This window comes from Neoarius graeffei, chromosome 20, assembly GCF_027579695.1.
Source record: "Neoarius graeffei isolate fNeoGra1 chromosome 20, fNeoGra1.pri, whole genome shotgun sequence".
NCBI lineage: Eukaryota > Metazoa > Chordata > Actinopteri > Siluriformes > Ariidae > Neoarius > Neoarius graeffei.
In genome coordinates, this window is record NC_083588.1 from 26,753,971 (window position 1) to 26,767,284 (window position 13,314).

A 13,314-nucleotide genomic window follows, 5' to 3' on the forward strand; every position below is an offset into this window, starting at 1 on the left:
TCTCTTCTTCGTTTGTTCCTCCTGACCTCTTCTGCTGCTCGCTACTACTGTTGTCATGCCGACCGAGGCTGTTGTGTTTCCCGCTTGTGGTCTCGTCACTCGTCACTTCCGGAAGTAGCTCGACAACTAGCTCGATAGGGTATACATGCACAAAGTAGCTCGGCAGAAATCGCATAAACTAGGTCGTGTAGCTCGATTCCGAGAAATCAAGTTCGGTTCAATTTCAGCCGAATTAACATGGCATTTTGAACTTCGATTTCAGTCGAGCAACGGCAGAAATTCGATTCTCTCTATGTGCATGTAAACGTAGTGACTGTTGCCAAGCTATGGCCTCACATCCTGTTTGGTGACTTGCATGTCAAATTAGTGTTTCTGCATTATGGATGAACCATCCTCTATTCTGTACCAAAAATCGGAGAAATAAGTTTTGTTTGGCTTGGTTTCATGAATCTGACACAAAATTGAAGACAAAATGAATAAAAAAAATCAAAATTTACATCATTGCATTCAAACTTTGCATGACTCGAAGAATCAGAAGAAAGTGAAATCATGATTGTCGTTATTGTAAATGTGTTCAAGTTTGCATTGAGTGCTTGAGTGGTATACACCAAAATTGCTATGAATGTAACAGAGACTGTACTCTGTGCCAGATTTCATAAAAAGTGGAATAAAAAGCCCTATACTCCCATGTGGAAAAGGATAACTAACTAGAAAAGTGTGGTGGGGTGGTGTGTGTGTGTGTGTGTGTGTGTGTGTGTGTGTGTGTGTTTAAATGCAGAGTGATTTTATGCAGCTTAAGCAAGTGTTTAACATATTACTAGGCAATTGCTATGGTGTCCTAGATGGTTGCTAGGGTATCTCTGGTGATTGCTAGCAGAGGTGTAAAGAGTACTAAATGTTGCCTAAAAGTTGCTGTGTTGTGTCCTGCACCATCAACAGTAAAACACATCCACACATTCTTTTTCCTTACTACCAAGTAGGGAAAGGGAGAGCAAAAGACTGATTTTATGGCAGTGGTAAGGACTGTTCACCTACATAAACTAGGAAGGTGAGGGTAAAATACTACCATCTCCAGTCCAGTCTAGTTTAAGAGCTGCCAAACTGGATCTGCACATTTAACAGTCTAAGAAGGCAGCTATATATAAAACGCTCTAGACAGATGTCATAGACGACAGAAATCAACATTTACCTGTAGACTTGATGAGGTAGTTGTAAATATCAGGATACGACCTCTCCATTCCAGTGTTCGGTTAAAAGGACACTGACCACCACGGAGTTTATCAAAATACAGATACTTGTTGTCAGCCTCCAGAGTTTCCACCAAAAAGGGGTGGTAACCATACCACAATGTGTAGATCACGTAATTCCCTGGTGCATAGTCAATGGAGACTTTTTTTTCTTTTTTTTTTATTAAAACTCTTCTTCGTTTGGCTGCTCCTGTTAGGAGTCACCACAGCGGATCTGTTCCACATATTCGATTCGGCATAGGTTTTACACCGGATGCCCTTCCTGGATACTCCTCCCCTCCTCTGGGCTTGGGACCGGCACTAAGTATGCACTGTCTTGTACAACCGCAGTGTGTGTGTGTGTGGTGGTTTTTTTTTTTTTTAATTTATTGGTGATTTTGCCAAAGTATGGAATCCAAAGCAAAGTGCACCTTGATTTTTAATCATCCAAGGCAAAGTGTATATGATTTTTAATCATATTTAAAAATCACTTCAATCGTCGCTTCAGAGAAATCTTGGTTTGAATATTAAGAAATGAAAGTTCATTTTTTTCCTAATGTAATTCCGTTACTGACTTCTTTCCTCATAAAACATTTTGCGTACAGAATTAAACAGCCAATTTTGCTATTCATTTTTAAGGTCAAAAGATACCCCATACAGTGTGAAATTTTAATTTAATAACATTATCTTGAGTACTGCAAATAAAAATGTTACCACATTTTGCTGTGAATGTAATTCCATTACCGAAGAGCTACCCTCTCTCATAAGTCTCTTAAGTTCTTAGAAATACCTAGTGCATCTCAAGCAATTAGAATATTGTGAAAAAGTTCAATATTTTCCATCAGTTATTTAAGAAAGTAAAAATTTAATATATTCTAGACTCATTCCACATAAACTAAATTTTCAAGCATTTTTCTTTTTTAATTTTGATGATTATGGCCAACAGCGTAAAAAAAAAAAATCTTAAGTCTCAAAATATGAGAATACTTCATTTCAAGTTTGACTAAAACAGTATAAATACCATGTATATCTGACAAAGAAGACTTAAATTTCAGATTTCATTTGGTGGCTAAAGGAACATTTTGGTGGCAAAATGAAGAAAATGTGAGATCAAAGGGCATGGCCCATTGGTTCATTTTGGCATGGAATGATCCACCTTTAAGAAATTCGGTCTATAAGGTCTTAAAGATTTGTATAGCCAAGATGGCCTTTTACTGTAATGTTTGAAAATTTGCTAACTTTTTTTTTTGTCCATTTCTTACTATAGTATATAAGCCCAAAGCACAGACAGAAATCTGTGAGCAGGAACGCATCAGAGTTCCACACTTTCGGAGGGGAAAGCAAGAGTCCGAGACAGCTTACCTGCGGCGTATGTCACAAGAAACACGGCATGTTTTCTTTCTCGCCAAAAACCAGCCAGAGAGACATCCGGAACGATACCTAGAGGAGAAGGCAGCAACTTCAAACAGAGAGATTAAAAAAAAAGAGTTAGTGGAATACCAGTTTGTTTTTCTACATCTACTTATGGACATTTGTTAATGGTATTGTCAAAGACTCCGTTGCTGAAGTATTTGAGATTTTGTGTGTGTGGGGGTGGGTGGTGTTTTTTTTAAATCCTTTGTGTGCACTTTCTAATAAGGTTTAATAAACGAAGATGGCTGCATAAGAAAAAAGTCAAGCAACAGGAGTATGTGGTAAAAGGCATGTACTCATTAACAAAGAACTCACTGACATGCATATAATGTTAGTTGTGGTCAGAAGTTTACATACAGTGACATGAATGTCATCTTAGATATGAATGTCATGGCAATGTTTGGGCTTCCAGTAATTTCTTTGAGCTGTCCTTTTCTGTGGCAGAATGTATAGCATGCATCTTTAATTTAAAAAAAACAAAACAAAAACACTAGAATTTGGTGTACAAGTTTTAATTTTCTTTGGGTTTTCTGAAATCAATGCAGGGTCAAAATTATACATACAGCACACCTAATATTTGGGTAAAATGTCTTTTTGTAAGATTCACCTTGTTCATTTTTGTTTACCATGAACAAGCTTCTGGCAGAATTCTGGTTGGATAGTTCATGACTCTTCATGGTAGAATTGGTAGAATTAAATTAAATTTGTGTTTTTTCTTGGCATAGACTCGACTTATAAGCACGGTCCATATATTTTCAATAGGGCTGAAGTCAGGACTTGTTTTAAGCTTAATATTAGCCTGCTTTATCCTCCACAACCAGCTCTGATGCATGTTTGGGTTCAATGTCCTGTTGTAAGTCCCAAGTCGTGTTCAAGTTTCTGATGGTTTATGCTGAAGAATTCTGAGGTAGTCCTCCTTCATTATTCCATCCACTTTGTACAATGAACCAGTTCCACTGGCAGCAAAACAGCCCCAGAGCATGATGATCCTACCACCACCACCAGCTGGTACAGTGTCCCTCTGTGCATGGTGGTCATTGTGACCAAACAACTCGATCTTTGTCTCTTCTGACTGTATAGCTATCCTCCAGAAGGCTTTTTTCTTTGTCCATGTGGTTAGCTTCAAACTTGACTAAAGCTTGAAGGTGTCAATTTTGGAGTAGGGGGTTATTTCTTGGATAGCAGCCTCTTAGTCCATGGTGATGTAAAACTCGCTGAACTGTAGACAGTGATCCATCAGCTTCCAGTTCGTGGCAGGGCTGTGCCATGGTGGTTCCCAGATTGTTCCTGACCATCCAAACCAACTTCCTTTCAGCTGAAGGTGACAATTTGGGTTTTCTTGAAGCAAAGTGACTACACTTCACAATGTGCATACAATTGTTTGAACTGATCTTGGCATCTGCAGTTGTTTTAGAAATGGCTCCAAGAGACATTCCAGAGTTGTGTACATCTGTAATCCTCTTTCTCAAATCTGCTCTGAGCTCCTTGGACTTTCCCATTGTATTGTGTGTTGGTCAATCCAATGAGTGCTGTAAACAAACCCTTTTTATGAAGGCACAGAGAAGCTACCAGCTGTAGTCAATCATGATCACTAACAGGAAGTTAAAAGACCTCAGCCTTGGCAAGGTAGACATTTTGGAAGTTTCAGCACCTCTGAATTAATAATAATCTAAGCAAGCATATGTAAATTTTTGTCCCTGTATGTATAATTTTAACCCTGTGTTGATTTCAGAAAACCCAAAGAAAATTAAAACTTGTGCACCAAATTTGTGGGTTTTTTAAAATTATGCTGTACAATCATTCTACCACAGAAAAATAATAGCTCAAAGAAATTACTGAACGCTCAAATATTGCCATGACCACCATATCCAAGATGACATTCATGTCACTGTATGTAAACTTCTGACCACAAGTTTGTGTGTATATTTTATATAATAATTTTGTTTTATTTGTTTTCTTAAAGATAAAGTACAGTTTGGAGAGGTTGCCATGGCCCCTCCATCACTGTCTGTCAAACCAAAGAAGGCTCCCGTGAAACCTCAGGTAAGCAATGTCTGAAACCATTATGGGTTTTAATTTATGGGAAGGTAATTTGTCAAAAAAAATTCTATTATAAATACTGAACATACTAAATGGTTGTATGTTCATTTTCATTTATTCTGTCTTTTTTTTTGCTACTAAAAAGTCTCACTATTTTTATGTTTGGCAAATTTCTCTAGAGAGCATCCAGTAGCCTCCTTCGGAGTTCTATACTTGATCACACTGATGTCTCAACAGCTGCACCATCCTTGGCAAGGCAGAAGATAATTGGGGAAGAACATGAAAGGGTGGTCCATGCTTACCGCCAACTGAAAAGGCAGATACGAGAGCAAAAGGCGGGGATAAACAAATACTTAAACGCTCAAAAACGCACAAGGAAGTTGTAACTTTTTTTTTTTTTAAACAATCCTGTAAATTAAGAACTTAATCATTCTATAGTAAGAATGTTGCATATCGGCTAATGGCACTACACATGTTTGGAGTTTGTGTGTTCAAACATTGCCAGTTTTTATGTAGGCCTAAAACTAACTTTTTTATTAGGTGTTTAGAAAGCAAAAGAACATTCATACCATATGGCTAAACATGCTGACTATTATTAAATATACTGATTTAAAACAAACATTTATTGATGTTAATGTTTGACATTTTTAATTTCATTGTTTGTTTCTGAAAATGTCTGAATGCTTTGGACCCAATTTTCTGGAAATATGGTGTTGAGAGATACCAGGACAGGATAAGCCATCCTTGGCTTTTTGATGTTTGGAGCAGGAAATGGGGTGGTGAAGGAGACTACAGAAAGCGTGGAAACTTAATGGAGGTCTGCACTGTTTAAATGGCAGGAAGGGAGCAGTTACTTTACCAACTAGCTAAGAACCAAAATAAAGTCCCTTTTTTAGCCACAGACACCATTATGGGTTTGACAGAAAAATGTCACATTTTGAATTACAAGATATCAGAAAACATGATGTGTACTGTCGAGACATGTTGGGTCAGTGTGGAGGCTATTATTAGACAGAAGTTGGTAGTTATTAGACAGTCTACACTTAAGAAAGGAAGTGTTAAAACTGACACAAACGGTGTTAAATTCTTTTACATCAGTGGGTGAGTTTTGGTACAGCATTTGTGTTAATTTTGACAGTGCATGTGTCAGGAAGGTTAACAGGAAGATGTGTAATATTAACACATTATGTACTGTCCTTGGCTACACACATTTAGGCATGTTTTTAGCACAAACCGTACACACTTGTTTTACACAAAATTAGTTAATGACTAATACACTATGACTTGAACACATTAAGTATTAACAGTAAGATTCACAAAATAAGCCACAATAAGATTCATAGGAATCAAACTGCAGAATATAACAATACAAATTCATAAAATAGAATTGTAGCAGTAATAAAGGGAATGTCAAATACAGGACAAAATGGATCTTTCTAATTTCATTAGGCAACACACAAATATAGAATATTTATATATTTTTATAACTACACCTACATCTCTTATTTCAAAATTTTGTATCTAGGACTGTTGTAGATCTGATCATCCAAGGACCCAGGAATCACTGGCCAAGGATCATCTTCAGATTGGTTCATTTGCTGCATAATCATCATCTTTTGGCTGCTCCCGATTAGGGGTCACCTAACCAATCTCTTCTCAGGATGTGCCATACCATCTCAGTCTCATCTCTCTTGGCTTAATTCCCAAGCTCTCCACATGTGTGGTCCCTCTGATGTGCTCATTCCTTATCCTGTCCAACCTCATCACTCCCATCGCAAATCTTAACATCCTCAACTCCGCCACCTTCAACTTTGCCTCTGGTCTCTTCGTTAAGGGTACGGTCTCCAATCCATACATCATAGCTGGTCTCACTACTGTCTTATACAGCTTACCTTTCACAAATGACTCCTGAAATCCTTCTCCAACTGCTCCACCCTGCCTGCACTCTCTTTCTCACCTCACTATCACAGCCCCCATTTTCCTGCACAGTTGACCCAGGTACTTGAATTCACCAACTTTTCTTTACGTCTACTCCTTGCATCTTCACTACACTCCCATTTTCATTGATGCACATTTATTCTGTTTTGCTACTGCTCACCTTCATTCCTCTTCGTTCCAATGCATACCTCCATCTCTCCAAACCCAACTCGACCTCCTTTCTACTTTCACCACGTATCACAATATCATCCACAAACATCATGTTCTATGGTGACTCTTGCCTCACTTCGTTGGTCAAGCTATCCATCACTATGGCAAACAAAAAAGGACTCAAAGCAGATCCTTGATGGAGTCCCACCTTCACCTTGAACCATTCAGTCGTTCCAACTGCACACCTCACTGCTGTTTCACGGTTCTCAGACATGTCTTGTACCACTCTGATATACTTCTCATACAATACCATAACTCATCTCTCGGCACTATATCGTATGCCTTCTCCAGGTCTACAAACGCACAGTGTAGCTTTCTTTGGCCTTCCCTGTACTTCTCCATTAACATTCTTAAAGCAAAAATCCAACATGCTCTTCCTTGGCGTAAACCTGTACTGCTGTTCACAGATTGCTACCTCTCTTCAATACCCTTTCCCATAACGTCATGGTGTGGCTCATCAATTTTATCACTCTGTACATCTCCCTTATTCTTTTATATTGGGACTAGCACACTCCCCCCCCCCCCCCCCCCCCCCCCCCCCATTTGGCATTTTCTCATTCTCTAGGATCTTATTAAACAATCTCGTTCGGAACTCCACAGCCGTCTCACCCAAACATCTCCAAGCCTCAATCGGGATACCATCTGGTCCGACTGCTTTCCCAGTTGTCTAGCTTTTCGTGGCTGCCCTCACCTCATCCTTACTAACCAACTCTGCTTCCTGATTTGCTGTCTCCAACGAATCTGACCTTTTCTCTCTTGGATTCTCCTCATTTAATAAATCCTCTAAGTACTCTTTCCACCTTCTTAATACACTCTCTTTGTCAGCACATTTCCATTTACATCTTTCATCACTCTTACCTGCTGTACATCCCTCGCTTCCCTGTTTCTCTGCCTAACTAGTCTGTACAGGTCTTTCTCTCCTTCTTTGGTCTCCAGTCTTTCGTACAACTCCTGGTATGCATCTGCTTTCACCTTCGCTACCGCTCTTTTTGCCTTCTGTCTCATCTCTCTGTATAACCGCCTGCTTTCCTCATCTCTGATCGTCCCAATTCCTCTTTGTGTTAGCCTCTTCTCTTTTATAATTTCCTGCACTACATTGTTCCACCACTATGTCTCCTTGTCTTCCTTCCTCCTTTCCGATGACCACCCTAGCACTTTCCTTGCTGCCTCTCTTACTAGTATAGCAGTAGTATCCCAATCTTCTGGCAGACTTCCATTACCACTCAATGCTCGTCTCATTTCTTCCCTAAACTCCTTCTGATGTTCAACCTCTTTAGTTTCCACCGCTTAATCTTCGGCTCCACTATTTCACGCTTCCTCTTTTTCACTTTCAAGCTCATCCTGCACATGACCACTCAATGTTGTCTAGCTACACTCTCCCCTGCCATCACTTTACAGTCTCCAAGCTCCTTCAGGTTACCCCTTCTGTAGAGTATGTAGTCCACCTGTGTAGATCTTCCTCCACTCTTAAATGTCACCCTGTACTGCTCTTTCTTCTCAAAGTATGTATTGACTATTGCCAAATTCATCCTCTTTGAAAAATCAACCACCATTTGCCCTACCACATTTCTTTCTCGTCCACCATATCTGCCCATCACACCCTCATCTCCTCTGTTTTCCCTCACCAACATGTCTGAAATCTGCTCCCATCAGCACGTGCTCCTCCCTCGGTATACTTTCTACCACTTCATCCATCTTTTCCCAGAAAGACACTCTCTTCATGCTCACATCCAACCTGTGGGGCATACACGCACACAACATTGGTTACCACTCCTTGAATCTCCAACTTCATGCCTATCACTCTATCTAACACTCTCTTCACAACAGTCACACTGTTGACCAACTCTCCCCTCAAAACAATACCAACACCATTTCTCTTTCCATCGACTCTATAATAAAACAACTTGCATCCATCTCCCATGTTCTTAGCCTTGCTTCCTTTCCACCTTGTGTCCTGCACACACAATGTCTAACTTCCTTCTTTCCATCATACCTGCTAACTCTCTCACTCTGCCAGTGTTCCCACATTCAGTGTTCCTACCCTTAATTCTAAGTTCCTTCCCTTCCATCTTTCACGCTCTCTCCTAAGATGCTGCCCCCCCCCCCCCCCCCCCCCATTTTGACACAACAGTAGCATACTTTCCACCAGTACCCTGTTGACCAACAGTACCAGAGGCGGTCGTTGTTAACCTGGGCCCCGACTGGTCCGGTATGGTATTTCTCTTTTCAATCCACATGTTAGATTTGGCATAGTTTTACGCCGGATCCCGTTCCTAATGCAATCCTCTCCAATTTATCTGGGCTTGGGACTGGCACCAAGAGTATGCTTATGCACCCCCAGTGGCTGGATTTGCTGCATAATAAATAAAAAAAAAAATTAACATTTAGATACTGCAGCAGACACTTATTTTTATTTATTTATTTATTTATTTATTTATTAAAAACATGTTTACACAAAGCATTAGCTAATATCACAGCTTATTTTCTTTTTTCCCCCTCAACATAAAATCTATTCACTTAATGTTTGGTAACATGAAGCTGCAGCTACACATTCATACACCTACATTTTACAGATCTGGGGCCATATTCACAAAGAATTTTAAGGCTAAAAGTAGCTCCTAACAGGCAAATTTAGGAGAAACTCCTAAAAATAATGGGCGTGTCAGTTGTAACTTTAGGACTCCTAATTTTTAAAAAATAAGAGTTATTCACAAAACATTTTAGGCCTAAAAGTAGCACTTAAGTCTGGGAGAGCTTAAAAGGAGCCCAGAGGACTCCTAACTCACTAAGAGCTATTCACAAAAAGTCCTAAAATAGCTGCTATCATTCCACGATGCAATGTTTTAGAGACGTTAGATGATAGGGAATTATTAAAAAGATACCGATTGGATCGTGAAGGGATAGAAGTTGTAGTTGAGTTGGTGAGGGACGCAATAATGTCCCCAACTAACCGAAATAACCCGATAACGCCGGAGTTGAAGTGTTTGTCAACACTCCGGTATTTGGCTACGGGGAAAATGCAGCTCTGCAACACGGACAATTTAGGACTATCACAGCCATCAGTAAGCCGTTCCATCAATCAAACCATCAACGCGCTCTATAGACCCCATATAATCCGTCAGTTTATCCGGTTCCCTTTAGACCATCGCCATCAACAAAGGATCAAAGGCAACTTTATGGAGATTGCAGGTATGCCTGGTGTGATCGGTGCCATTGATGGGATGCATATAAGAATAATTGCGCCCTCTCAGGATGAATACGTCTTTGTCAATCGCAAAAAATTTAATTCAATAAATACACAATTTGTCTTTGACTCACATTACACCATACTGGACATTGTTGCGAAATGGCCCGGATCAACACACAATTCAAGAATATTGATGGAGAGTGGTTTGAGGCAGCTTTTCGAGGGGCACCACGTATGACACCACGTGTCATTTGCTGGGGGACAGTGGATATCCATGCAAAAGGTGGCTACTGACTCCTTACCTCAATCCACAGCCGGGACCACAGTTAAGTTATAACAGGTAAGGTTGTCATGACTGTACAGTATTAAGGCTATTTACAATTCATACAATTCCATATCATGACTTAAAGACTGCACACACATTTAACAATGTTTACTGTTTTCTTGGTGTATGTTAGAGCACACAAAAGGACACACAGTGTTGTGGAGAGAGGAATAGGCCAAATGAAACGCAGATTTCATGTACTACACAGTGAAATAAGACTCAGCCCAGAGAGAGCCAGCAGAGTTATCACTGTGTGTGGTATTCTTCACAACCTCTGCCAGCAAAGGAATATCCCACAGCCGGAGGATAGGGATGATGACAATGACGACAACAATGATGATGATGATGGCAGTGAAAATGTGATAAACTTGGATGAAGTGGAACAAAGTGGACTGGCATACAGGGATTACTTTGTGAATACACACTGGTAAGAAAAAAATAAGACAGCAAAACACTTCATCCTGGGTCATTTATTGGGTGTCATTTTTCATTTTGTCTATTAGCAATGTGTAATAGTCGCTCTTTAATTTCAAGAGCCTCTCTTTTTCCTTCAAAACCTTCTTTTGCCTTCTAAGCACGTGTATTTCCATCTTCATTTTTTTTTCCATCGGGGTGAGGAACTGGCACCTGCAGCAGGAAGGAGAGGGGTGGCAGGAGGAGACAGATGCCCACTGGAGGGAGATGCTGCAGCTGGAAGAGGACATGGGAGACGAGGAGGAGGACGTTGGAGAGGAAGAGGAGGATGTGGGAGAGGAAGAGGAGGATCTTCTGGGTGTTGATCCTCCTGTGCCCTAGGGAGGAGATATTGTTATTAGGATAACTTTGTGAGCACATTTTTGGGAGCTGGGTGTTGTTTACTCTTTCATTAAATATCACTATGCATACATTTCAGTGTCTGATTATTGCACAATGCTTACGCCTCGATCTGTAACAATAACTGCATTGCCGGGTCAGCAGCACCCTCAATACCAGTGATGCTTGTATCTGACCCCAGCACGCTGTACACCACTGATGTAACTGGGGACAGAGACTTTGGTGCTGAGCCTTCTCCTAAAATATGCATAGAATATTTCAATGACATGCAAAGCAGGCTACCTCACATAAACATCTTCATATCACTATAGCCTGGGCTGCCAACTCTCACGCAATGAGCGTGAGACACACGCATTTGATTGTCTTCACACGCCATACCTCCGATTTCTCATGCTAGAAAAAAATCTAGTTTATCTATCTAATTTAGGCTACCCATTGTGTCGCGCCAACCACTTGCGATTGATCAATTACACCTTATGCACGGCTAAACAGGCAGAGAGGTGTTCCCTTCTGTACACACTCCCCTATGGTAGGTGGCGCATCTAATGATGCTGCACTCGCCGGAAGTTGGATAATTGCCTACCGTTAATTTAGAGGAAGAGGAGAGAGAAGAAGGTATCCGAGTTGAAGACAGGTTTGTACATATGCACGCCAATGTGTGGTGTCTCATCTCATCTCATTATCTCTAGCCGCTTTATCCTTCTACAGGGTCGCAGGCAAGCTGGAGCCTATCCCAGCTAACTACGGGCGAAAGGCGGGGTACACCCTGGACAAGTTGCCAGGTCATCACAGGGCTGACACATAGACACAGACAACCATTCGCACTCACATTCACACCTACGGTCAATTTAGAGTCACCAGTTAACCTAACCTGCATGTCTTTGGACTATGGGGAAAAACGGAGCACCCGGAGGAAACCCACACAGACAACATGCAAACTCCACACAGAAAGGCCCTCGCCAGTCCCGGGGCTTGAACCCAGGACCTTCTTGCTGTGAGGCGACAGCGCTAACCACTACACCACCGTGCTGCCCATGTGTGGTGTTACTGGTGTAATTATGAACTTTATAAAGTTTCTTAATCGTTTTAGCCTATAAGTGTTGTGAGAATATTTAATGCCATATCAAGAGCTGTGTACTAGGCATGCTAAATCATTATAGGCCTACTGCTGTGCCACAGCCTCTATCTTCCCCAACAAGCAGCACGGGAGAGCACCTCCTTAGCACACGTTTATTAAGGTGCATTTTTAGTTTGTTTAATGTATGTTATCATACTTTATGACTTTATTTGAAGCCATACTGGAAATGTTGTAAAATAAAGCAAGTAAGAGATAATATTACAAATGCAAGAAGAGCCATTAGCCAACATACCTATTGTTTATTTACAGGGTATTTATTTTTAATTATTTATGATGTATGTAATTGCTCAGTTAAAGTAAATAAAGCATGGTCACCTGTAATATCAAATAACTTGAACTTGTGAATAATTAAAAAAAAAGACAGAGAACAATATACTGAGGAGACAGGGTTTCAAAGAGGGTAAGACAGGTAGAGAATATTTGTCAGATAACAGGCCCTGATGAATGCTCTATTACTAATAAGAAACATAGATAAGAAATAAAGAAATATATTAATATAGCTTAAGTATGACCAAAATTTTTAAGCCCAACTTTGTGTGCACATTCCCACCTATGGCCAAGGTTCAGCTTTTTGTGTTTCAATACTGTTCAAACTTAATAATTTTAATGTTTCTTGTAGCACATGCACATTTTGCTTACTGTTTAAGCATTTTATTTGTTCTTTTGCTGTTGATATTTTTCCCCATGCCAATCTTCTGCTGAACCCAGTGGTGGGGAAAGCCCTTACATGCATAATGAATAGTCAGTGAGGGACAATCTTATTTTTTGCAACAGTTATTAAAAACTTAACATTTAGTTTCAATTCAGAAGGTGTTTAGGCTTAGCTGATGAAATATTTTCAAACATGAACTTGCCTTTAAATCTGAAACACAGGTCTATAGGGCTACAGGAACATTGGCAGTCATCTGTAGTTTTCTAGTGTGGGGGCTTTTAAGCCAAAACTTGGTGCTTTTGTTGGCCACAAGCTGAAGGCCTGGCAAGTCAGGGTGTGTAAGAATGTAGGTATGGCACAGCAGGCCACTCC

General features: G+C 40.3%; 2 protein-coding genes across 6 annotated transcripts in view; both read left to right on the top strand.

Moving 5' to 3' along the window:
- Positions 1-5,298, top strand: part of ccdc137 (coiled-coil domain containing 137) — an 86,388-nt gene extending 81,090 nt beyond the window's left edge. For 2 of the 3 annotated variants that reach the window (XM_060901447.1, XM_060901445.1), the window contains exons 3-6: positions 2,494-2,713; positions 2,866-2,927; positions 4,603-4,682; positions 4,859-5,298. In XM_060901447.1, coding sequence (XP_060757430.1) covers positions 2,494-2,713; positions 2,866-2,927; positions 4,603-4,682; positions 4,859-5,065 — 569 coding nt within the window. In that variant the 3' untranslated portion in view covers positions 5,066-5,298. Of the gene's footprint in view, positions 1-1,444; positions 1,552-2,493; positions 2,714-2,865; positions 2,928-4,602; positions 4,683-4,858 lie in introns of all 3 variants that reach the window. The other variant, XM_060901446.1, reaches the window with a different exon arrangement.
- A 4,007-nt stretch (positions 5,299-9,305) lies between these two features.
- LOC132869224 (putative nuclease HARBI1) lies at positions 9,306-11,225 on the top strand. Of its 3 annotated transcripts, XM_060902564.1 has the most exons (3): positions 9,306-10,354; positions 10,473-10,766; positions 10,915-11,225. In XM_060902564.1, the coding sequence occupies exons 2-3, from the start codon at positions 10,519-10,521 to the stop codon at positions 11,132-11,134; spliced, it is 468 nt and encodes a 155-aa protein (XP_060758547.1). In that variant the 5' UTR covers positions 9,306-10,354; positions 10,473-10,518; the 3' UTR covers positions 11,135-11,225. The 3 variants fall into 3 exon arrangements, with proteins under 3 accessions (XP_060758547.1, XP_060758545.1, XP_060758546.1); XM_060902562.1 differs by having other exon boundaries at positions 9,306-10,766; XM_060902563.1 differs by having other exon boundaries at positions 9,306-10,766; positions 10,957-11,225.
- The last annotated feature ends 2,089 nt before the right edge of the window (positions 11,226-13,314 follow it).

Coding starts and splice junctions, on each gene's coding strand:
- LOC132869224 (XM_060902562.1), top strand. CDS start 10,444: ATGTTTACTGTTTTCTTGGTGTATGTTAGAGCACACAAAAGGACACAC. Junction 10,767..10,914: donor TACTTTGTGAATACACACTG/GTAAGAAAAAAA, acceptor TTGCCTTCTAAG/CACGTGTATTTCCATCTTCA.